This window comes from Equus quagga, chromosome 21, assembly GCF_021613505.1.
Source record: "Equus quagga isolate Etosha38 chromosome 21, UCLA_HA_Equagga_1.0, whole genome shotgun sequence".
NCBI classification, from domain to species: domain Eukaryota; kingdom Metazoa; phylum Chordata; class Mammalia; order Perissodactyla; family Equidae; genus Equus; species Equus quagga.
The window spans coordinates 41,102,758-41,126,576 of NC_060287.1; the positions used below are offsets into that span (position 1 = coordinate 41,102,758).

The window sequence follows — 23,819 nt, forward strand, 5'->3', positions numbered from 1 at the left end:
AAAGGTCAAGTTTCTTTCAGAGTCTCCCGCCGTTAAAAATAATCAAGCCAAAGAAACACATTTTGGGGTGGCCAATTCTGATCTCTCACACTTCCTTTCACATTTGACAGGATTCACGGTGAAACAATTTAGGAGTGGAATTTTCTTTGTGGGAAGGTTTTTGGTAACAAATTTATTATATATAGTACATTTTTTATTTTCTCTTGTGTCAGTTTTGGTAAGTAATGCCTTAAAGGAGTTTGTCCATTTCATAAAAGTTATCAAATGTATTGGCATAAAGTTGGTCATGGTCTTCTATTTAATCTTTTTTTTTCTTTTTAGGAAGACTGGCCCTGAGCTAACACCCATGCCCACCTTCCTCCACTTTATATGTGGGACGCCTACCACGGCATGGCTTGCCAAGTGGTGCCATGTCTGTGATGTGGGGTCGGTGAGCCGAGGAGTCAAAAGAAAGATTTCTTAGACTCTGAAGATCTGGCAGTAGTGCTCTTTTATTTAGAGAATAGTGTGGAATAGCATGGGGACAGGACCCATGGGCAGTCAGAGCTTCTGCTGCCACTGCTTCTGCTGCCCCCACTGGCATGGGGACAGGGCCCACGGGCAGTCAGAGCTCCTGCTGCTGCCCCGAGTTGAGGGTGAGGGCTAATTTTATAAGGCATGGGTATGTGACTTATTTTTATTGGAGAAAAGAAAAGATGATGTAAAAAGTCATTAAATGATTTCAGTGCAGATGGGGTCTGGTTATTGTGCGGTCATATAACTTTAGATACAAATCTGGCCATATAGATCGGCATGTAGGTGAGGATGCCCTGGGCTTCTCTCCCTGGGGCAGCCCTAATTCATACCATAAAAAAAGTCCACTGGGTCATATAGTTTGGCATGTAGGCCAGGTCACCTTGGGTTTCTCTAGCTGGGGCAGCCTTAATCCACATCATCTGCACCTGGGATCCAAACCGGTGAACCCCAGGCTGCTGAGGCAGAACGTGTGCACTTAACAGCTGCACCACCAGGCTGGCCCCTATTTAATCTTTTTAACATTCGTGTGATCTTGTAATAGGTCCTCTTTTTTATTTCTAATATTGATAGTCTTATGTTTTCTTTCTATTTCTCTTGCTAAATCTTGCTAGGAATTTAACAATTCTATCAATTTTTTCAAAGAACCAACTTTTGTCTTTGTTAACCTTTTCTATTGTTTCTGTTGTTCACCGATTTATGTTTATATTTTTAATATTTCCTTACTTTGACTTTAATTTGCTTTTCCTTTATTTTTAAATTGTAGCTTAAGTTGGAAGTTTAGATCATTGGCGTTAACTTTTTCTTCCATTCTAACATAAGCATTGAAAGCATTGATTTCTCTAAGTCTGCTTTATCTGCATCCCCCAAATTTTAATATATGTGTCTTAGTCTGTTCAGGTTGTTGTAGCAAAATTACCTTTAAACTGTGTGCCTTATAAACAACAAACATTAATTTCTCATAGTTCTGGAGGCTAGGAAGTCCAAGATCACAGTGCCGACAGATTCAGTGTTTGGTGTCTTTTCATTGTGTCCTCACATGGTGGATGGGTCAGGGATCTCTCTGGGGTCTCTTTTATAAGGGCATTTTTCCATCATGAGGGCTCTGCTCTAACGATCTAATCTCCACCTCAAGCTCCGCTTGCTAACACTATCACCTTGGTGTAGGATTTCAACACATGAATTTTGGGGGGATGCAGACATTCAGACCATAGCAGTACATTTCCATTATCATTCAATTTGAAATTAAAAGAAATATCTCTTTGGTTTCTTCTGTTGACCCATGGATTATTCATATGTATGCTGCTTAATTTCCAAATATTTTGGGCTTTTCTAGATTTCTTATTATATGGATTTCTAATTTATTTCACTATGGTCAGAGAACATGCTCTTTAAGATTTTAATCTTTGTGATTTATTGTGACTTATTTTATGGGCCAGCATGTGGTCTGTCTTGGTTGACGTTCCATGTGACCTTAATAATAAGGTATATTCTGCAGTTTGGCGTATTATTTATGATTATTAATGAAATCATTGGTGTGATAGTGTTATTTAGATCCTTTATATCCTTACTGTGTTTGTTTGTCCAGTTGTTCTGTCAGTTACTAAATGACAGATGACATCTGATGTTACTTGGTGCTATGGTACATGGAATTTTTAGATTGCAGTTTCCAACTGCTGATTGCTACTATATTGGCCCTTCATCTGGAGACCTTGGATATTCACTTATTAATTGTAAGATTTTATTTGTAGATTACTTTGGATCATATGCATACACAATCATGTCATCTGTGAATAATGGCAGTTTTACTTTTCCCTTTAAATCTCCACATTTTTTGTTTTTCTCTGGCTTTCTTGCATTGGATAGGACTGCCAGTACACTGTTGAGTAGAAATGGTGATAGAGAACATCTTGTCTTGTGCCTTAATCCAGGAGGAGAGCATCCACTATTTTGCTATTAAATATTATATCTGTGTGTTTTTAACAGATATCTTTTCACAGATGAAGATACTCCTTTCTATTTCTAGTTTTGTGAGTTTAGTGGGTGTTGAATTTTATGAAACGTTTTTTCTACACCTGTGTACATGCTCATATGGTTTTTGTCCTATAATCTGTAATGTGGAAATAACTGATTTTTTAATATTAAACAATCTTCATTCCTAGAATATACCACACGTCATAATATGTAATCATTTCTTTATCATTGGATTTTTTGCTAATATTATATAGCAGGTTATGCTGGCCTTATAAAACCAGTTAGGAAGTATTTCACTTTTCTCTATTTTCTGGAAGAATTTGAGTAATATTGGTATTATTTTCTCCTTCTATGTTTGAAAGCATTTACTCATGAAACCATGTGGGCCTTGAGTATTCTTTGTAGAATGGTTTTTAATTATGAAATTAATTCGGGTAACAAATATGGAACCACACAGATTTTCTAAATATTCTTCAGTGTTGCTAAGTTGTGTTTTTCAAGGAATTTGTCCAATTTTTGACATAAAGCTTCATATCAGTTTACTATCTTTTAAAAAAATCTATAATCTGTACTGAATTCCTTTTTCATTCCTCATATTCGTAATTTGTGTTCCTGCTTTTTTTTATTGTGGTAAAATACACAGAAAATTTATCATCTTAACCTTTCTAAGTGTACAGTTCACTGGTATTAAATACATTCACATTGTTGTGCAACCAGAACCAACATCCATCTCCAGAACTCTTCATCGTGTAAAACTGAAACCTCTAAGGCTAACGTGATCTCCCCGTTGGCCCTCCCTAGCCCCTGGCAACCACCTCTGCTTTGTGTCTCTGAGATTTCTGACTACCGCGTCCGAGCCTTCCCGGACTGCAGCGCTGCCACCGGCCAACCCTCTGGGACCACCACCCAGTAACCGGCACGAACGTTATCCTATTTTCCTTTTAATCCCTAAGTTCCCCTTGGTGAAATAAAAACTTAATCACTCTGCTTCCATTTGTCAAGTGGAAAGAATGACAGACTGTTCACACTTTACAGCCGTAGATGGGAAGGTTAATTGAATTATTAGAAAAAAAAGCAGGAGAAAGGCGGTCTGGCTCCAGAAATGTCAGCATTTCTCTTGCCATAATAGCGTTCCGATCCCCAGGCCAATATGTGCCCGGCCCCGTCGCTCCCTCCCGGGCCACCAAGGTCCCCTCCCCGGGTCAGGCGGCGCCGGGACGCGAAGCATAGGCCGCACGCCAGCGGCGCAGCCCCTCAACTCTTGCGACCACAGGAGGCGGGACCCAGGAAATGCGCCTGCGCGGGTCGCTCAGCCCAGGCCCCCGCTCCGCCAAGGGCCTGAGCGCACCGCGCCTGCGCACGACGAGAGCGGTGGCGCCGCTTCTCACGGCGGGGACTGGGCAAGCGCGGGACGCCGAGCCCAGGGCGGGGCCCACTGCGCGGTTGCGCGCACCGCGTCTGCGCGGGCCGAGGGCGGCGGCTCGTGTCTTCGTAGGCACCGTCCGCCCCTCCGCGCAGGCGGCGAGGCCGCGGAACTCAGGGCAGAAAGGCGGCTGAGGTAGGTTTCCCGTTTCTCGGCGGCAGCTCAGGCGGCTGGGCGGCGCGCCAAACGGGACACGCCAGTGAGGGGGCCCGGCCCGGCATGTGCGTCAGCGAGCGGGCCGAGGCCTCCGCCCTGCTCCGAGACTCTCCGGCGCTTTCCCTGCCTCTCCTCCGCGCCCGGCGCTGACCGCGGGCTCCGCGCCCCGCCCACCCCGCTGCCAGCCCCGCCCACCGGCGGCGCCTGCCTCGAGCCACGCCCACTCCCGGCGGCGCCCCCGCGCGTCCCTGCCTGCCGCCCGCTCTGGCAGCGTCGCGCTCCCTCTCGTCGCTTCCCCGTCTCCCCAGCGCCCTCCTTGGCCGGCCGCCCTCAGGAGCCTCGGCCCTCGCCGCCGCAGCGTCCGGAGCCCGCGCCCCTGCGCCCGCCGGCCGCGCCCGGTCCCGCCCTCGCCGCTTCAACCAGGTCCCAACCCCACCGCATCCCGGCCCCATCCTGCCCCCGCCCCATCAGCCGGGCCGGTCCCGGCCCCGTCCCACCCTGGCCGCAGTGCGGTGTTTTCCGATGAAAACGCAGTGTATGTATTTTCGTGTTTGTGATGACAGATATCACACAAGTATTGGGTCTTGGTAAGTGAATCACACATTGTAAGCAAAGAATTGCTGTGTAATTGAAAAAACGTTCATCTCAGACTAGTACGGCTTACACTGTCACTGAAAAAATGAGAATTGAGAATGAGAAGGAAGAACCTCTAAAGATGCAGCGATCCTGTTAGTGGAAACACTTTAAAGCCCCAGGTAGGGAATTTCAGTTGGAGTTAAAGCTATCAGGATTCCCAGAAAAGATTTGACATCGATTTGTTGTTTTAAATCACCCCAGTGATCTAACAGAAACTAACAAGCTTCAGCTAATAAGTTTGACACCTTGCAGACTAGTGAAGAAAACACAGGTTAGGGTTTATAAATATTAAATGCTTTCGATTGTTTTTGTAAAGAATTGTGTCTGTAAACTTCATTTTTATTTCATTCTTTACACGTGCATGTTTTACTTCCCTTTGGTAGAGAAACTTTATCATGGACCTTAGAAGTTAAGTATTGTAAAAAGCATTTTCTCATTCTCTCTCCTTTTAAAAGTAGGAATGGAGGGAAAAATGAAACATTAAAAGCGGCAGCTATGTGGCAGATCCTAAGAGAACTATGGCAACACCAGGTGACTGCACCAGAAGTGAACCGCAGGTAATTTTGGTTCTGCTTGCAAGAACCTGTATTTAAAGACCGTGAACATCACTGAGCTCAGCCCAGAGTGGTGGCACTTTCCTTGGACCTTTGAAGGTGGCCACCAACCATGGGATGCTTAAGTAGTGGAAGTGTAATGTTTGTAAGGGTCACAGATGACATTCTGAATTGGGTATTGTAGACACCTCCCAGGAATCTAGGGTTCCATTTTTTGTACCTAAGCTGGTGAAGCAAGCACATTTTCTTAGTAGTTTGATGAAGTCCCAGGCGTAATATGTTAAAGGCAGGTTGGACACATTAGAAAAGATTTATGTATTCATACTGCTTTTCTTCCTAGGATACACATAAGTTTCATTCAAGTTAGCAGTAAAAAGAAAAGTCACCTTAAATTTCAAGGAATGTTGATTATGTGAATTTAAAACCAGATAAATACTCTAATAAATAATGTTTTTAAAAAATCAAACATTTTCATGTCTGTGATGTCAATTTTAACGTATCTTTTTTTCCTTTCCTTCTAATGATTGTTCTAATTTCATTTGAGTTTTTGTATATAGGAACTTTATTTATAGTGGGTCATTAATCTGTTTCTGAAGATTGATTATAAAATGTTTTAATTCCATGGATGTCTCATTTTTCTTTTGAGAATTGAAAAATACTGGAATGGTTACTGAATAATGTTGCAGACATTAAGTACATATTACACAGAAGTGAAAACTTAACGTTTTGTCATATTGCTAAAGAATATATGTATAAATAAGTATAAATAACAAAACCATAGATACAGTTTGTTCTCCAGCCCCAGAACCCCAGTCCCATTCTTCCTCCTCTTTCTCTAGAGGCAAATACTATTGTGAATTATGAATTGATCTTTGTACTTCTGCACCATTTTTTGTACTTTCATACTTTGTATACGCATCCTTGAGCAATATATGATGTTGGTCTGTGCTTCTTAGAAATTTCCCAAGTGGTGGTATATTCTGTGTGTCATCTGCAGCTTGCCTTTTCCACTCATGTTACTTTTGGGGGATTTGTCCTTGATGTGTGTGTAGGGCTAGTTCAGTCCTATAGGATGCTCCTGTAGCATGTTCCTTATATGAAGGTATTACCTTTGTACATATGTTTATAGTTCTTTTGCAGTTTTACTGTTATACAGTGTGTATACACTACATTTTATTTATTTTCTTTTTGTTGGACACTTAATGTTCTTTGCAGTTTTTCTCTATTTCAAACAGTGCTACAGTGAACATCCTTCTCCAGGTCTCCTTGTGCACATGTGCCCTGGGTATATTCCTAGTAATGGCATTGCAGAGTGGAAAGGATTGCATACTTTCATTTTTACTAAATAATGATCAGTTGTTCTCCAGAGTGGCTTTACCAGTTCACAGCTTTGTCGGTAGCCCACATAGTGCTTGCTAACACTTGAGAGCATCAGACTTTTAAATTTTGGTCAGTCTGTTGGGTTAGAAATGGTATCTTGTTATTTTAGTTTTCCTGATTACTTGTGAGTTATGGTAGTATTTCAATAATATTTGTGTTCATTCTCTTAATAGCACCTTCCATTACAGAAGAGGTGCCTTACATTCACAATTTGTGTTATATCTTTTTTCCTCTTGATCAGTTTTTTAGAGTTTTGTTAATTTTATATTTTCAAAGAACCAGTTTTGTCTTTAACTTTCTCTTTGTTCATCTCTTTTCTATTTCGCTGATTTCTGCTTTGATCTCTGTTTCTTTTATTCAATTCTATTTGGGTTTAATTTTCTCTTTTTATAGTGTGTTGAGATGGAAGCTTGGATCACTGATTTTTAAACCTTTCTTCTCTAATATAGCTCTTTAAAGCTATGACTTTTCCTCTAATCACCGCTTTTGCTGCACTTCACACATTTAAATACATTGTGTTTCATTATTGTTGAGTTCAAATACTTTCCAATACAGCACAATGGAAATTGGAAATTTTCTGGGCTATTCAGTAGTGTGTTGCTTAATTTCCAAACATTTGGGAAATTTTACTTATTTTTTTGTTTAATTTTGGTTTGATTATGTTTGGTCAGAAAATATAACTTAGTCTGTAAAGTTTCAGTCTTTTGAAATTTATCCAGGCCTGCTTTATCGCCTATTCATATGGGCCATTTTGGTGAATGTTGTGTGTGCACTTGGAAAGAATATGTAGTCTATAATTGTTGGTTATAGTGTTCTATAAATGTCATTCAGGTCAAGTGGGTTATTAGTATTGTTCAAATCTCTGTATGTTTTCTGAATTTTTGTCCCCTTGTTCTATCAATTACTGAGAGAGATGAGCTTCAAAAATCTCAAGTATGATTGTGGATTTGTCTGTTTTTTTGTTTATTTTCTTTTGGATCTATCACTTTTTGCTTCATACATTTTGAATCTCTATTATTTGGTACTTCGATTTAGGATAGTTTTTGTTTTCTAGATTAATTGACCCTTTTATTTTTATGAAACCTCTGTTTTTGCCTATTAATACTTCTTGCCTTGCATCTAGTTTGTCTTATATTAATATTGCTGTACCAGCTTTCTTATGGTTAGTGCTTGCATAGTACACACACACACACACACACACACACAAACACGCCCCCTATATTTTCAATGTAAGTCCTTATATTTAAAGTGTTTGTCTTATAAAGAGCCTATAGTTCTGTCCTTTTTTTCCTGTCAGATAATTTCTGCCCTTTAATTGGAGTATTTAGTCTATTAGCATTTAACATAATGACTGATATGATGAAGTCTAACATTTTGCTCCTGTTTGTCACATTTCTTTGTTCCTTTTCCCATTCTTGCCTTCTTTTGGTTTAATAAAGTATTGTCTGTAATCCCGCATTATCTCCTCTATTGGCTTTTTAGCTGTACCTTTTTGTATTATTTTAGTGGTTACCCAAGAAGCTGTGATCCTTAACCTATTCCAGTCTTTTTTTTTTGACCACTTCACAATGTAGGAATCCTCCAGATTAGTTCCATTTACCAGCTCCTATTTTTTGTGCTATTGTTGTAACATATTTTACTTCTATATATGTTATAAACGTCACAATAAATTATTATACTATCAAAATTCTTTTTTATAAAGTATATAAGAAATAGTGTATTTCCTCACATTTTTTTCTTTTTCTGGGGTCTTTGTACCTATCACTCTGGCAAAAATTAAAGATAGTGATAATGCCTGTTGTTGCTGAGTATTCAGGCAGAAGGTACTCCATGCATTGCTGGTGAAGTGTGAAGTCCTACACCCTTTATGGAAAGTCTGACAAATATTTGAATGAAAACGATGTTATTTTTTAGCCCTGGCAAAATGTGATCACATAAGGAAAAATGTGCACAGATGTTTGTGGCAGTGTTGTTTATGGGGGTAGAAAACTAGACACCAAGAGAAAGTCCATTAATTGAAGATGGCTGAAGAATCAGGCAGAATTCCTGCTGGAGGGTATTAAATAGCCATTGGAAATTATAAGTTAGAATTCTAACAGTTGGGAAGTTTTTCACAAGGTGTTGTATGAGTAAAAGAAGCAAAATTAAAAAGAAGGCTCTGTGGTATCCTTGACAGAAAACCATGTCAAAGAATAAACCGTGTGTGTGTGTTTGTATATGACATGAGCATGGAGAAAGTTTGGGGGATACCCACCAGGGGCCTAAAACAGACTTGGATGGCGGTGAGAGGGTGATGATGTGGTGAGCAGGGACAGGGCATGGAGGCAAGCTAAAAAGAACAAGATAGTGTGCCAAAACTAATCTTGTTCCTGTAACAGGAAAGTGTGCAAAGGATACAAATAGTGAATTAGCAAAATAAAAAAGATGACCAGTAAGTACTTAAAAAACACGTTTGACCTCACTAATAATCAGAGAAAGGGAAATGGAGGTAACAGTGACAGGCAATTTCTCCCCATCAAATTGGCAGAATTAAAGTGGTGCATCAGTCACCTACTCTCACAGAGTTAAGTCCTAATCTCAGGTAGGGTCTAAGGAACCGCCTTTCTGGAGGGCATTTGGTGGTGATATCAAAAGTCATAAAAGTATGTGTCCTCTTAATTGACCAATTCCACATTCAGGAATTTATCCTAAGAATGTTACCAAGGACAGTCGAAATGATTTATGTTTAAGAAAGTTTGTCTTAATTTATAATAGTGAAAACTGAAAACACTTTGTCCAAAACTAGGAGTTTAGATAAGTAAGTTACGATAATTCATAGAATGGAATACTATCAGATGTTAAAAACATGGTGTTTAGAAGTCTAATAATGAGGAAAAGGGTTCAGAATTTAACAAGTGGGAAACATTTCACAAGGCAGAATTATATGATCTGAATAAACAGCCTTATGCACGTGTTATATGTACACTTAAAAAAAAAGCCTGAAAGGATATGAATGAAAATGTTGACCAGCATTATGTCTGGCCAGTGAGCAAGATTGCAGATGGTTTTAATTTTCCTCTGTGTACTCTTGTGCTTTCACACATTTTCTAGGATGAATGTGAATTATGTCTGTGTTTAAGGAAAATTTGTTTAAAGTGTATATGTTGGAACAGGATTGCCCCAGTGAACTGGAACGTGTGATTGGAGGTTCTGCCACCTCCAGTGGGTGTCTTCCAAGGAAGCCTATTCTGAAATAAAGCGGAGGTGGGGTGTGTGCAGGGCCCCAGGTCTAGGGCATGTGTCAGCAGCATTGCAGTCTGATTGAGGCTAGCTGCTTTTGCCAGGTCACCAGCACCTTTCCTGGGCCATTGTTGAAGCCCGCCCAGCTCTGTCCTTGGATCTGACGCTGTCCCCAGAACACAGCACTTCAGAAACAGGGCTGCTTTCTCCTGGGGCTGGTCATCACTTTCAGGAAGCATTGCTGATGATCAGGGCTCAGTCACCAAATAGACACTAAAAGCACCTCTGTCTTGTTTCTTTGAGTTTTCTTGAGGATGCAAATCGTTTTGTAATAGAGACATAAAGTAAAGGTGCAGTTAGGATGAGATCTCTTGACTTGGCTAGTGAAGATGTCCCAAATTGTTTGTATGATGAAAACTTGGCCACATGAATCTTCATTTGAAACCATCCTAATGACCTGCCGCCAAAAAAAAAGAGAGAGAAAAAGAAGCCACACAGTCATTTCCTTGTTCTTTCTTTGGCTTTAAGCAGGAGGGACAAGAACCTGTTGGGCATGGTGAAGAAGAACATCTCCAGGAGGGTCTGCACCCCGAGGAGTTTGTGGCCATCGCAGACTATTCTGCCACCGATGAGACGCAGGTAGCCATGTGCAGTCACTCACATGCGGGGCCCGTGTGCATCAGGTGCATGTTTTATGGATTCAGAACGTTCAATGACAGAATTAGATTAAGTTTTGCAGAAGTCATACCAAAGTTAAAGAAGTACTCAGATTTTTAGAGCCACGTGAGACCTGTGAGTGACCTCTTCCTAGCCTAACAAATTCTGGTCCCAAGTCTGATATGAAAGATACTGGGTAAGGAATGGAGGGAGGAAGCGCCTATTCCAGTTTTTGCTTGGAAACCTTGGTTTAGAATCTATTTTAGTTAATAGAAAATGAAGCTATAAAATAAAAATATTTGAATGTAGCTTTCTTGACATTTTTAACATTTTTAACGGGAATTTCTTAGTGTAAGCCTCCAGTAACTGAAGCAGCTACTGCACAGCTGAGTTATTGGGAAGAGGCTTTTGAGAAATTCTGTCCTAAGCCATCTGAAAATGTTTAATCTTTCTTTTAAAAAATATCAATTAAGCTATGCTCTTCTTTCATGTAAATGTTCCACAAAAATCTCTAAATCCTGGTATCATTTTCATAAATTGTCAGTTGGTGTAAATTACCCATTGACTTCTTTTTGAAATTGCTGTGATTTGGGCCCCAGTGATGGGGGATTTCTCGCTGAGCTGTGGTTGAAATACCAACTACAGGTTTTTCTTGAATTTTCACTTCTGTATATATTTTTTCCAGCTCAGTTTTTTGAGAGGAGAAAAAATTCTCATCCTGAGACAAACTACTGCTGATTGGTGGTGGGGTGAGCGTGCAGGCTGCTGTGGGTACATCCCAGCGAACCACCTGGGGAAGCACCTGGAGGAGTGTGACCCTGAGGACACGTGGCAGGATGAAGAGTATTTCGGCAGCTATGGAACCCTGGTATTGCTTTCCACACTCCCTGTTCACTGGCCAGGTTGTGGTTTCTTCTTTCTAGTTTTAGGTTCTGACTTCAAAAAATAATATCTGGGCTTCTACTCATTATTTAGAGCAGACTTTTTCTTCTGATTAGCAGGCTGTGTGATCTGAGTCACGGCTGCTTGGCTCTGCCATCGTAGTGCAAAAGCACCCGTGAAAACACAGAAAGTGAGCATGGCTGTGTTCCAATAAAATTTCATCCATGGACATTGAAATTTGAATTTCATATAATTTTTGTGTGTCATATCCTTCTTTTCATTTCTAAAAACCATTTAAAAATCTAAAAGCCATTCTTAGCTTCCAGGCCATACAGAAGCACGTGGTGGCCTGGATTGGGCAATGGGATTATGAACTTTTCTCAGTATTTAAAAAAAAGTAATAAATTTTACTTTAAAAATAAAATACAAAAAAGTTATATAAATCAACAATAATAAGTCTAAATAACTGCCTTATTTGTTTTTTTAAAATGTGGCTAAAGACCCATAATCCTATGATCTGGATAACCCGTTTATATCTTAAAACTAGATAAAAACAGATAATTGTAGGATGAATGTTGCAAACATAATGTTGAGCTAAAGCAGCAAGACATCAAAAAATATCTAATGTTTGATTTAGTTATATAAAGGCACCGTAGAAAGATACTTTTTATGAACAGTGTGTAAGTGGTGAGACTCTAATGGAGATCAGGGACCTGGTTCCCCTGAGATCAGGATGGTGGTGACTGGTGAGGGAGGCCGTGATTGGCAGACGGGTGGGAAGGTGCTGGCGCTGCTCTCCTGCTGGTCATGGGAGTGTTTGCTGTGTAACCGTATTTGATACACTGTAAGGCACCCTTTGAGATACTTTTTTTTTTTTTTTGAGATTTTATTTTTTTCCTTTTTCTCCCCAAAGCCTCCTGGTACATAGTTGTATATTCTTCGTTGTGGGTCCTTCTAGTTGTGGCATGTGGGATGCTGCCCCAGCATGGTTTGATGAGCAGTGCCATGTCCGCACCCAGGATTCGAACCAACGAAACACTGGGCCGCCTGCAGCGGAGCGCACGAACTTAACCACTCGGCCACAGGGCCAGCCCCTGAGATACTTTTTTGTAGGTCCTATTTCACAATTAAAAACGTTAAAATAAATGAAAATCTGTGATATATGTACATGGTTAGAGGTTTCAATCTATTAAGAGAAACGTAAAGTCTGTAGTCTGTCTCCTCAGTCTGCTGCCCCCACCCAAGAGCCCCACTGCCCCTTGAGGTTTCTTTCAGCAGCTGTATGTTTCCTTCTTCCAAGTATAAGCTACATCTGTGTTATTTTAAATTTATAGAAAAGGAATAGTTCCACACACAGTTTTCACCTCATCTTTTCACGCAGCTATATTATTTTGAAGGTCTGTTCTTTACAACAGCTGCAGAGTATTGTGTTGATTTTAAAAGGACCATTGGTGTTTTTCTTATTTAACAGCTTTTTATCATGACTGACAATGCCGTAACGGACATCCTCCTACATACATTCTGGTAAACTTTGCTAGAATTTCCACTGGGTGAATCCATACAGTGTATGTATGTGCGTTTTGCTTTGGCGGGTCATGCCAATTTGCTCTCCAGAAAGATTCACTGATGTTACACCTACCAAGGGGGTGTGAACACTTCATCGCCACAAATCATCAAAGTGAAAGATTTCCGCTCTTAAGGGTGAAATATGGTATCTCTTGATTTTGATTTCCATTTTTTATTTTTATTTTTTTATTTTATTTTATTTTTTTAAAGATTTTATTTTTTCCTTTTTCTCTCCAAAGCCCCCCGGTACATAGTTGTATATTCTTAGTTGTGGGTCCTTCTAGTTGTGGCATGTGGGACGCCGCCTCAGCATGGTTTGATGAGCAGTGCCATGTCCGCGCCCAGGATTCGAACTGACGAAACACTGGGCCGCCTGCAGCGGAACGCGCGAACTTAACCACTCGGCCACGGGGCCAGCCCCTGATTTCCATTTTTTAAAGTGAGATTGATCATCTTTCGTATTTTATTGGCAGTTTGTATTTCTTCCCTTTTGGTAAACTTTCATATAATTTTCCCATTTTTCTTTTGATTTCTGTCAGTTTATGTCTTAAATAAGTAGTTGAGCCTATATTTGTGATATGTATTACACTTATCACTTGCCACCCTTTTTTTCCATGGAATTTTTTGTCTAGTCTAACTGGTCCTTTCCTTTGTGGCTTCTGGGTTTTGTGTTCTACTTTGATGGCCTTCTTCACTCCAAGATTACAAATATCCATGCTTTCTCTTAGGACCTTTATGATCTCATTATTAACAACGAAAGATTTAAATCAACTTGGAATTTACTTGTAAAAAATAAGGTAAAATTCCGACAGTTTCCATATCGGGCTGTTCCAGCATCAGCTGTTGGATAATCCTCCTTTTCCTGGTGATGTGAAATTCATGTTTATCATACGTTAAATTTCTGGGGTCTGTTTCTGGAATCTCTCTTCATTTCATTGGCCTGTTTATTTCTTCTGCAGCTCCAGACACTTACTTTTGTAGCTTTGAATGTCTCAGAGAGCTTTGCCTCTTGCAGTTCTGTATTTTTAGCATTTTCATGGCTAGGCTTGGCTGTGTAGTTTTTCAAAACTAAATTTATCATCATTTTCTTGTCCACCCCCATGCCAAATTGGTTAGCATTTTAGTTGGTATTACATGGATAGTGTACATTAATTAAGGGAGAAGTGACATCTTTGTAACATCATGCTGACTGTCCCATTTCTTAAACTTTGTTCTATTCTCTCAGAGTTTTAAAGTTTTGATCATACAGGGTTGTGTACCTTTCTTGTTAAATCTATTCGTAGATATTTTTGTGTATTATTATTGTGAATGGTTGGGTAAAGTGTTCTCTGAATACCAACTAGATTAAGTTGGTTGATAGTGTTGTTCAAGTCTGTGTCCTTATTGATTTTCTGTCTATGTCTGTCAGTTACTGAGAGAAGGGTGTTGAAGTCTCTGACCACATTGTGAATTTGTCTGTTTCTCGTGGCCTTTCTGTTGGTTTTTGCTTTTGAAGCTCTGTTGTTAGGTACAAAAATATTTAGAATTATGATGTCCTTTTGCTGAAGTGATTCTTGTGTTATTATGAACTGGCCCTCTTCGTCCCTGGGAATATTCTTTGCTCTGAAGTGTATTTTGTCTGATGTTAATAGTTGCTCCAGTGTCTTTCCTCTGGCGTCAGCACGGTGCCTTCGCATCCTCGTTCTGACTTTCTCTTAGGTGATTCCTGCAGGCAAAATGGCTGGGTCTTGACTCATCCACTCCGAAGGCCTCCCTCAGTCCACCCCTATGTTTTTGTCAATGCCGTCTTTGTGAGGAGCCAAGATGGGCTTGTGAAGACCCCGTCCAGATCTCATGTTTGTGCTGACACGGTCTGGGTGGCCTGGCTGTCTGTCTCCCTCTAAGTGGTGCCGTTTCTAGGCTGGGTTTTCTGCAGCTGAGACCTGAGGAGTGGGGCATGGGGAATGGGCGCTGGGTGCAGCCTGGCCAGCATTCGGGGCTCTGACCACCGTCCTGGCTTCGTGAACTGTCTGGAGGAGCCTTCCTCTGTGCCTCTGGGAGTTGGCCCAATTCCCAGGGGGTGTGTCCTTGGGTTTGAGATATTTTCCTTCTGGACATGGCTGGGGGCCTTAGGCTCACGCCCGAGGGTTGGGTTGGTGGGGTGTCATTCCCCTCCAGAGCTGTAGTTTCTGCGCTTCCCAAGCAAACAAAGGGCAGATTTATGTGTGAGAGTAACTTTTGGGCCCTGCATGCAGAGGACTCTGGCGTGGAGCCCTGTGTGCCTCCTCCAGCATCTCTCCTGGTGGCTTGTCCATGTTCTCTCTTGGCAGATACTTGCCCAGGTTGTGTCTAGTTGGGAATGTGGTGGTGCCTCCTGTCTCAGGTGGGAACAGTGGTCAGGAGGGCGATGTCTACACCACCTCTCGAGTGGTCCACACCTGCTTCTGTGCTTACCTGGCTCCTGGAGGGTTGCAGGGAGAAGCTGCAGGCAGCACCACACTGAGCTGGAAGGATTCCAGGAATTTCCATTTCATTCCTTCATTGTCTTCTCTTATTTTTATCTATGGACATATTTTGGTCTTTTGATTTTTTTAAACCTCTTTGTTGCTCACATTTTTAGGTGTGGGGTGGTGGGGTCAAGGGTGTGAGCTCAAGCTCTAATCTTCCATCTTAAACCAGAGCTCAGCAAAGCTGTTGTTACAAGCAATGATTCTTAATGTCTGTTTCCTGTAGAAACTTCACTTGGAGATGTTGGCAGACCAGCCACGAACAACTAAATATCACAACGTCATCCTGCAGAATAAAGAATCCCTGAAGGATAAAGTGATTCTGGATGTCGGCTGTGGAACTGGGATCATCAGCCTCTTCTGTGCACATTACGCGCAGCCCAGAGCAGTGAGTAGGAGGCAGCTGTCCTTCCAGCAGCTTCTGAGCTGCATCTTGGTGAAATGTCCTCCGTGTGAGCAAGGCACCGTATCGTTGGAATGGGCAATGTGTTCTTGTAGGCTGAGCCCATCAGAGGCAGTGACGTTGGTTTAATGAGTCGCAACAGCACATAGTGGACTAGGACAGAGTAGAAGATATCTGAGTGAGCTGCATGTGGTGGGATATTTTTTGTGAAAAGTTTATTTCAGTTAAATATAGGTGCACATGTGTCCATGTGTCTGGGCTTGCCACTTATATAGATCACCATTCAAGTGTCATGCTTGCATGACTGCCTGGCAGGGACAGGACAGACCATGCCCCATGACACCTGCTGGACTCCCATCCTGCTCTTCCCTTTAAAGCATGCCTGGGCTGTGCAGAGTTGCAATCTCATGGTGGCTCCTGGCAGAGGTAGATGGAATTCCTAGTTTACAGGTGAAACTGCAGTTCAGTGACTGCCTGAGTCCAGATCCTGCTGGAACCAGGACGTAGAACTCGGGACCTTCCTATAAGAACCTGGATTTGAAATTGTCTCAGAAGCCACTGATATCCTAAAAGTCCAGCTGTTCTCAGTTGAGTGCTAAGGAATGTGTTAGTTGTGGAATGTGTTGCTGTGTGTATGGGGGCCGGGCCCCTGGGCCTTAGCCAAGAGGGCTCCTGGGATGGACGGCCCCGAGAGTGTGCAAAGCTGCTATCTACCCACAGCCCCATGTCTGTGTCTTAGGCACAAGATGGAGTTAGAATTAGTGGCAGCTCCCTTCTGAGGGCTGTCTGGTGGAGGTGGCACACCCTGGCCTGGCCACTGCCTGCCACTGTCCACACCTGCTTCCTTCTGTGGCTGCCGTTTGCTGTTTCCTCTGATGCTGGTTCTGACTTAGCCCAGGAGACTCAGGCTTGGGGAGAGTAGATAGGCCGCTAGTGCAAGGCCGGGACACACACTGATGGTGCTTCTGCCACATGCAGGTGTATGCGGTGGAGGCCAGTGAGATGGCCCAACACACGGGGCAGCTGGTCATGCAGAATGGCTTTGCTGACATCATCACCGTGTTCCAGCAAAAGGTGGAGGATGTGGTGCTGCCAGAGAAGGTGGATGTGCTGGTGTCTGAGTGGATGGGGACCTGCCTGCTGGTAAGGAACTGCTGTGGGATGGGGTGGGGCGGGTGGGCTGATCTCTGGAATCTTAACAAATCATGATTAATTTTGACTTTTTTCTAAGCTGCTGTGTTACTGACTTCTTGTATGAACATTGGCTCAGTGTCTTGAATTTTTAACTGATTCAAAAATGCCTTTATGAGAAATCTAAGTCAGAGTTAATGTAACTTTCTCATGAGTGTGTACATAAATTCTGTTCTCTTTGGGAACCTGCGAATAGCCAATGCTTATTGTCTTAGGCTGTTTTTTTAATAGCAGCAGTCTTTGTCTATTTTCCCTAGCCTGGGTCTCCCTTCTTTATGAGGCCCCTAATTAGCCTAAGTGCCACCCAGGCTGGAGTTCAGGCTCCCCCAAGTCACTCTCCCCGAGGCTCACACAGATGGGGGTGGACAGTTTTCTGGTTATGCACCGGCCCACTCTGTTCAGTGCTTTATGTGCTCACAAACTCTGTGAGCTCGGAGGGCACGTTGAGAGGTGGGTGGGAGCCAGGCCTACAGGTCTGCATTTCCTCCTACCCTATGCCCAGCCTTCTCTTGGGCTCAGCATCTCTGGACCTAAGACAATAAAGTGAAACATCCCAATCTGAAATTTAGTTTGTGAAAATCCAGAAAAATAACATCTGGGTGAAGGTGAGAAGAATATGGCTGATGTTTCCAGGAAGAAATCCGTTTAAATAATAAGCAAGTAGCTGTTGAATGTTGCCCCAGCTCCTTATAGATTGCAGAGATTGAGGGAGATGACGACAAATGACCTTGGGCTTTTAGCCCTGTTGAAATTATGTTGTCTGAAGGTGAAGTGTACACAGAGTCAACATCCATGATAATTGGGCTTATTAATAACCTCTGTGGATTCGTAAGATGATACACAGGGAACAAAGGAACTAGCTACACCGTTAATGGGTAAAGTGGGCATTGGCCCTTGCCCCCCAAACACCAGTGTTCATTCGGTAAATATATATTGAGCCTCCTGGCCACGGGGGCCTGGGGAGCCAGCCTGCAGTGGAGATGTGTCCCCACGCCCAGCGCAGTTTGGGCAACCTGGGTGCCAAGGGTCCAGCTCTGCCCCTGGCCGCGTGGGAGGGACGCGGGAGGCAAAGAGGAGGAGGGGCATGAAGAGGGAGGAGGATCATGAGAAGGTGAGAGGGGAGGAGGTGGAGGCGAAGGGGATGACAGCAGGGACCCCTGGGTGGGGCGGGCCGAGCCTGGGGGCGGCTCGCTGGACTGGGGAAGGCTGGCTCCGCGCGGACTCCGTGGAGCCGGCTGGTGGGGTGGTGGGTTTGCTGTGTCGGAGGGAGAGGAGAGGCCCCCTGGGGAGGGGCTTCCTGATGGGGACGTGGGCGGAGGGGGCCTTGACCTCGGCGGGAGGCGGTGGCGAGGTCTGTTCTGCCTGCAGGCGCAGGCGTGGGTTCCGCGGAGGAGTGGAAGGTCCGTAGGGGCGGCCTGAGCGCGGCGCCCGGAGGGGACCGGGGCTGTCCCGTCGAGGCCAAGCCGCCTGGCGCTTTTCCCGGCGCTGCCTCGCGCCGTGAGCTGCGCAGCGCGGGACCGCGGTGGGAACGATGGAGGGCGGCGCCGAGTCCCTGGGGACGCGGGGCGGGAGCAGGTGGGGCGGCGGGAGGCCGGCTGCGCGCGGGTGCCGGGCGTCCCTGGGAGACCGCGGCCTGGGCCTGCAGCTGCGGGTCTCCGGTGCCGCGCGCCCGCCGCGCTTCCGCCCCGCCTGTTGGTTTTCGGCGCCGCTCCTCGAAGAGACTCTTCTTCCCCATTGAGTATTCTCGGCTCCCTCGTCAGTTGTTGGTTGACCGTGTATTGGGGGTGTGTGTGTACTTCTTTCTGGGGTCTGTTCTGTCCCATTGGTCTGTGTCTGTTTTCAGGCCAGTGCCGCGCGGTTTTCATTGCTATGGCTTTGTAGTATAGTGTGAAACCAGGGCGTGGGATGCCTCCAGCCTTGTTCTTCTCGGGATTGCTTTGGCTCTTTGGGGTCATTTAAATTTGGGGATTTTTTTTCTCTTTCTGTAAAAAATGTCCTTGGAATTTTGATAGGGGTTGCATTGAATCTGTAGATAGCTTTGGGTAGTAGGGACATGTAAACAGAATTGTTTTTTCCTATCCAGGAATACAGGGTATCTTTCCATTTGTTTGTGTCTTCAGTTTCTCTCATCAATGTCTTATAGTTTTCAGTGAACAAGTCTTTCACCTCCTTAGTTAAATTTACTCCTAGATATTTTATTCTTAATGCAATTGTGAATGGGATTGTTTTCTTAATTTCTCTTTCTCGTAGTTTGTTAATGTATAGAAACGCAACTAATTTTTGTATATTGATTTTGTATCCTGCATCTTTGTTGAATTTGTTTATTAATTCTGACAGTTTTTTGGTGGAGTTTTTAGGGTTTTCTATATATAATATCATGTTATCTGCAAATAGAGACAGTTTTACTTCTTTTCCAATTTGCGTACCTTTTATTTCTTTTCTTGCGTGATTGCTCTGGCTAGGACTGCCAGGACTATGTTAAATAAAAGTGATGAGAGTGGGCATCTTTGTCTTGTTTCTGAGCTTAGAGGAAAAGCTTTCAGCTTTTCATTGTTGAATATGATATTAGCTGTGGGTTTGTCATTATGTGACCTTTGTTATGTTGTGGTATGTTCCCTGATACCCATTTTTTATCATGGAAGGTGGTTGGATTTTATCAAATGCTTTTCCTGCATCTATTGAGATGATCATGTGATTTTTATCCTTCATTTATTTAATGGGTTATGTCACATTTATTTCTTTTGCTGGGAAAGATTTGCCCTGAGCTAACATCTGTTACCAGTCCTCCTCTTTTTATTCTCTCTCCCCAAAGCCCCAGTACATAGTTGTATATTCTACTTGTAAGTCCTTCTAGTTCTTCTCTGTGAACCACCACCACAGCATGGCTTCTGACAGACAAGTAGTGTGGTTCCACGACCAGGAACCAACCCAGGCCATCAAAGTGGTGAGAGTGCCAAACTTTAACCACTAGGCCGTCAGGGCTGGCTCTGTATATCATGTTTACTGATTTGCTATGTTGAACCATCCTTTTGCATCCCAGGAATAAATCCCACTTGATCGCGGTGTATGGTCTTTTTAATATACAGATCTTCCTCAACTTACAATGGGGTTACATCCCAATTAACCCATCATAAGTTGAAGATACTGTAAGTAAAAAAATGCATTTAATACACTTAACCTAGCGAACATCATAGCTTAGCCTAGCCTACCTTAAATGTGCTCAGAACGCTTACATTAGCCTAAAGTTGGGCAAAATAATCTAAACATAAAGCCTATTTTATAATGAAGTGTTGAATATCTCCTGTAATTTTAGTGGCTACTGTAGAGTAAAAGTGAAAAGCAGAATGGTTGTGTGGGTACACAATGGTTGTAAGTGTATCAGTTGTTTATCCTCATGATCACATGGCTGACTGGGAGGTGTGACTCGCTGCTGCTGCCCAGAATCATGTGAGAGTATTGTACCAAATATTGCTAGGCCAGGGAAAGAGCAAAATTCTAAATTTGAAGTATGGTTTCTATTGAATGTGTATTGCTTTTGCACCATGGAAAGACAAAAAATTGTAAGTTGAACCATCATAAGTTGGGGACCGTCTGTCCTGTGAAATTCAGTTTGCTAATATTTTGTTGAGGATTTTTCCATCTCTGTTTATCAGAGATATTGGCCTGTAATTTTCTTTGCTTGTAGTGTCCTTGCCTGGCTTTGGTATTGGGTAATGCTGGCATTGTAAAATGAGTTTGGAGAAGTTCTGTCCTTTTCAGTTTTTTGCAAGAGTTTGAAAAGGTTTGGTATTAATTCTTTAAATGTTTGGTGGAATTTACCATTGAAGCCATCTGGTCGTGGACTTTTATTTGTTGGGAGGTTTTTGATTACTGATTCAATCTCATCACTGGTAATTGGTCTGTTGAAATTTTCTATTTCTTCATGATTCAGTCTTGGTAGGTTATATGTTTCTAGAAACCTATCCATTTCTTCTAGGTTGTTCAATTTGTTGGCAAATAATTGTTTGTAGTAGTCTCATGATCCTTTGTATTTCTGTGATATCAGTTGTATTGTCTCCTCTTTCAGTTATAATTTTATGTATTTCAGTCCTTTTTTTTTTTGGTAAGTCTAGCTAAAGATTTGTCTGTTTTCTTTAGCTTTTCAAAAAACCAGCTCTTAGTTTCATTGATCTCTTCTATTGTCTTTTTACTCTCTATTTCATTTATTTCTATTCTGATCTTTGTTATTTCCTTCCTTCTAATAACTTTGGGCTAATTTGTTCTTTTCCTGTTCCTTGAGGTGCAAAGTTAGATTGTTTATTTGAGATCTTTGTTTTTTCTTAATGTAGGTATTTATTGCTGTAAACTTCCCCCTTAGAACTGCTTTTGCTGCATCCCGTAAGTTTTAGTATGTTGTGTTTCCATTTTTGTTTGTCTCAAGATATTTTTTGATTTCTCTTTTGAATTCTTTGATGACGCATTGTTTGTTCAGGATTATGTTGTTTATTCTCCACATATTTGTGAATTTCCAATTTTCTTCTTGTTTTTGATTTCTACTTTCATACCATTGTGGTCAGAAAAGATGCTTGATATCATTTCAGTCTTATTAAATTTATTGATTTGTTTTGTGACCTAACATATGACCTATCCTGGAGACTGTTCTGTGTGTGTTTGAGAAGAATGTGTGTATCCTGCTGCTGTTGAATGGAATGTTGGATGGGGTGTTAGTCCATCTGGTCCAATAGGTAGTTTAAGTCCAGTGTTTCCTTCGGATTTTCTATCTAGATGATCAGTCCGTTGTTGAGAATTCCCTGCTGTTATGGTATCACTGTCTCTTTCTCCCTTTAGATCTGTTAGGATTTTCCTTGTATCTTAAGGTGCTGTGCCTTTTGAAGTTTTAATTGAGACTTTACATGACTCCATTTTCTCTCCTTTCTTAGCATATGTCATACTTTTTTTTTTAAGTGGTTGCCCTTCAGTTTGCAATATACATTTACAGCTCATCTAAGTCTGCTTTCATATAATGCTATACTGCTTCATGGGTAGTCTGAGTATTTTATGATTACAAAATAATCCTAATTTCTCCCTTCCATCCCTTGTGTCATCATTGTCATTCATCTCACTTATATATAAGCATCCATAAACATAAATATACATACATACGCATGCATGGTCAATTACTGTGTTGCTGTTATTTTGGACAAATTGTTAGATTGATTAAGAAGAAAAATAAAAGTTTTACCTTCACTTGTTCTTTCTTCAGTGCTTTTATATCTTTATATAGATCTGAGTTTCTCATCTAAATCATTTTCCTTCTCTCTAAAGAACTTCTTTTAACATTTCTTGCAAGCCTGGTCTGCTGGCAACACATTTCCTCAATTTTTGTTTGTCCGAGAAAGTCTTTGTTTTTCCCTCACTTTTGAATGTTAATTTGGCAGGGTACTGAATGCTAGTTTGGTGTTTTTTTCTCACTACACCTTAAATATTTCATTCCACTCTCTTCTTGCCTGCATGCTTTCCAAGGAGAAGTCAGATGTAATTTTCTTTGTACCTCTGTAGGTAAGGTGTTTTTTTCCTCTGGCTTCTTTAAAGAGTTTATCTTTGAGTTTCTGTAGTTTGCAAATGACATACCAAGGTGTACTTTTTTTTAGTATTTATCCTGCTTGGTGTGCTCTGAGCTTTCTGGATCTGTGGGTTGGTGTCTAGTATTAATTTGGGGAAAATTCTGAGTCATTATTGTTTCAAATATTTCTTCTCTTCCTTCCCCTCTTCTCCTTCTGGTATTTCCATTACAGGTATGTTCCACATTTTGTGGTTGTCCCACAATCCTTGGATATTCTGTTTTTTCAGCCTTGTTTTCTTTGCTTTTCAGTTTTTGAGGATTCTATTGTCATATCATCTAGCTCAGATTCTTTCCTCAGCTGTGTCCTCTCTACTAATAAGCCCATCAGAGGCCTTCATTTCTGTTACAGTGTTTTTGATCTTGAGCATTTCTTTTTGGTTCTTTCTTAGGATTTCCATTTCTGTTTACATTGCCATCTGTTCTTGACTGCTGCTGTCTACTTTATCCTTTAGAACCCTTAGCTGTTATTTTTTTAAAGATTGGCAACTGAGCTAACATCCATTGCCAATCTTTTTTTTTTTTGCTGCTTCTTCCCAAAGCCCCCCAGTAAGTACTTGTATATTCTAGTTGTAGCTCCTTCTGGTTGTGCTCTGTGGGATGCTGCCTCAGCATGGCTTGATGAGCCGTGCCGTGTCTGTGCCCAGGATCCAAACTAGTGAAACCCTGGGCCGCTGAAGCGGAGCATGTGAACTTAACCACTCGGCCATGGGGCTGGCCCCATAGAGCCCTTAGCTTATTAATTGTAGTTGTGTTAAATTCCCAGCCTGATATTTCCAACATCCCTGCCATATCTGAGTCTGGTTCTGATGCCTGCTGTGTCTCTTCAAACTGTGTCTGCTGCCTTTTGGTATGCCTTGTAATTTTTTCTTGATAGCCAGACATGAGGTATGGGGTAAAAGGATCTGTGTAAATAGCTCTTCAGTGATGTGGTGTGAGGTGGGGGGAGGGGATGTGTTCTATGGTCCTATGAAAGGTCTCAGTCTTTTAGTGAGCCTGTGCCTATGGACTGTCAACCTCTTAAGGTTTCTCAGGTTTTTTCCTCCTCGCTTAGGTGGGCCAAGGTGTCTAGAGGGGCTGAAGTTGGGTATTTCTCTTTCCCCGGCTCAGTTAGGCTCTGATAAAATCTTGGTGGATTAGGCTCTGTTCACTAGTTTCTCCTGAGGGCAGACCCTGTTAA

General features: G+C 42.2%; 1 protein-coding gene across 7 annotated transcripts in view; it reads left to right on the top strand.

The window, feature by feature from the left end:
* The first annotated feature begins 3,893 nt into the window (after positions 1–3,893).
* The window catches only part of PRMT2 (protein arginine methyltransferase 2), a 31,549-nt gene continuing 11,623 nt past the window's right edge, over positions 3,894–23,819 (top strand). Inside the window, exons 1-6 of one of the 7 annotated variants that reach the window (XM_046648143.1) lie at positions 3,894–4,045; positions 5,161–5,259; positions 10,384–10,494; positions 11,198–11,380; positions 15,673–15,834; positions 16,828–16,992. In XM_046648143.1, coding sequence (XP_046504099.1) covers positions 5,221–5,259; positions 10,384–10,494; positions 11,198–11,380; positions 15,673–15,834; positions 16,828–16,992 — 660 coding nt within the window. In that variant the 5' untranslated portion in view covers positions 3,894–4,045; positions 5,161–5,220. Of the gene's footprint in view, positions 4,046–4,563; positions 4,654–4,699; positions 4,822–5,157; positions 5,260–10,383; positions 10,495–11,197; positions 11,381–15,672; positions 15,835–16,827; positions 16,993–23,819 lie in introns of those variants that run through there. The other 6 variants (XM_046648147.1, XM_046648145.1, XM_046648148.1 and 3 more) reach the window with 6 other exon arrangements.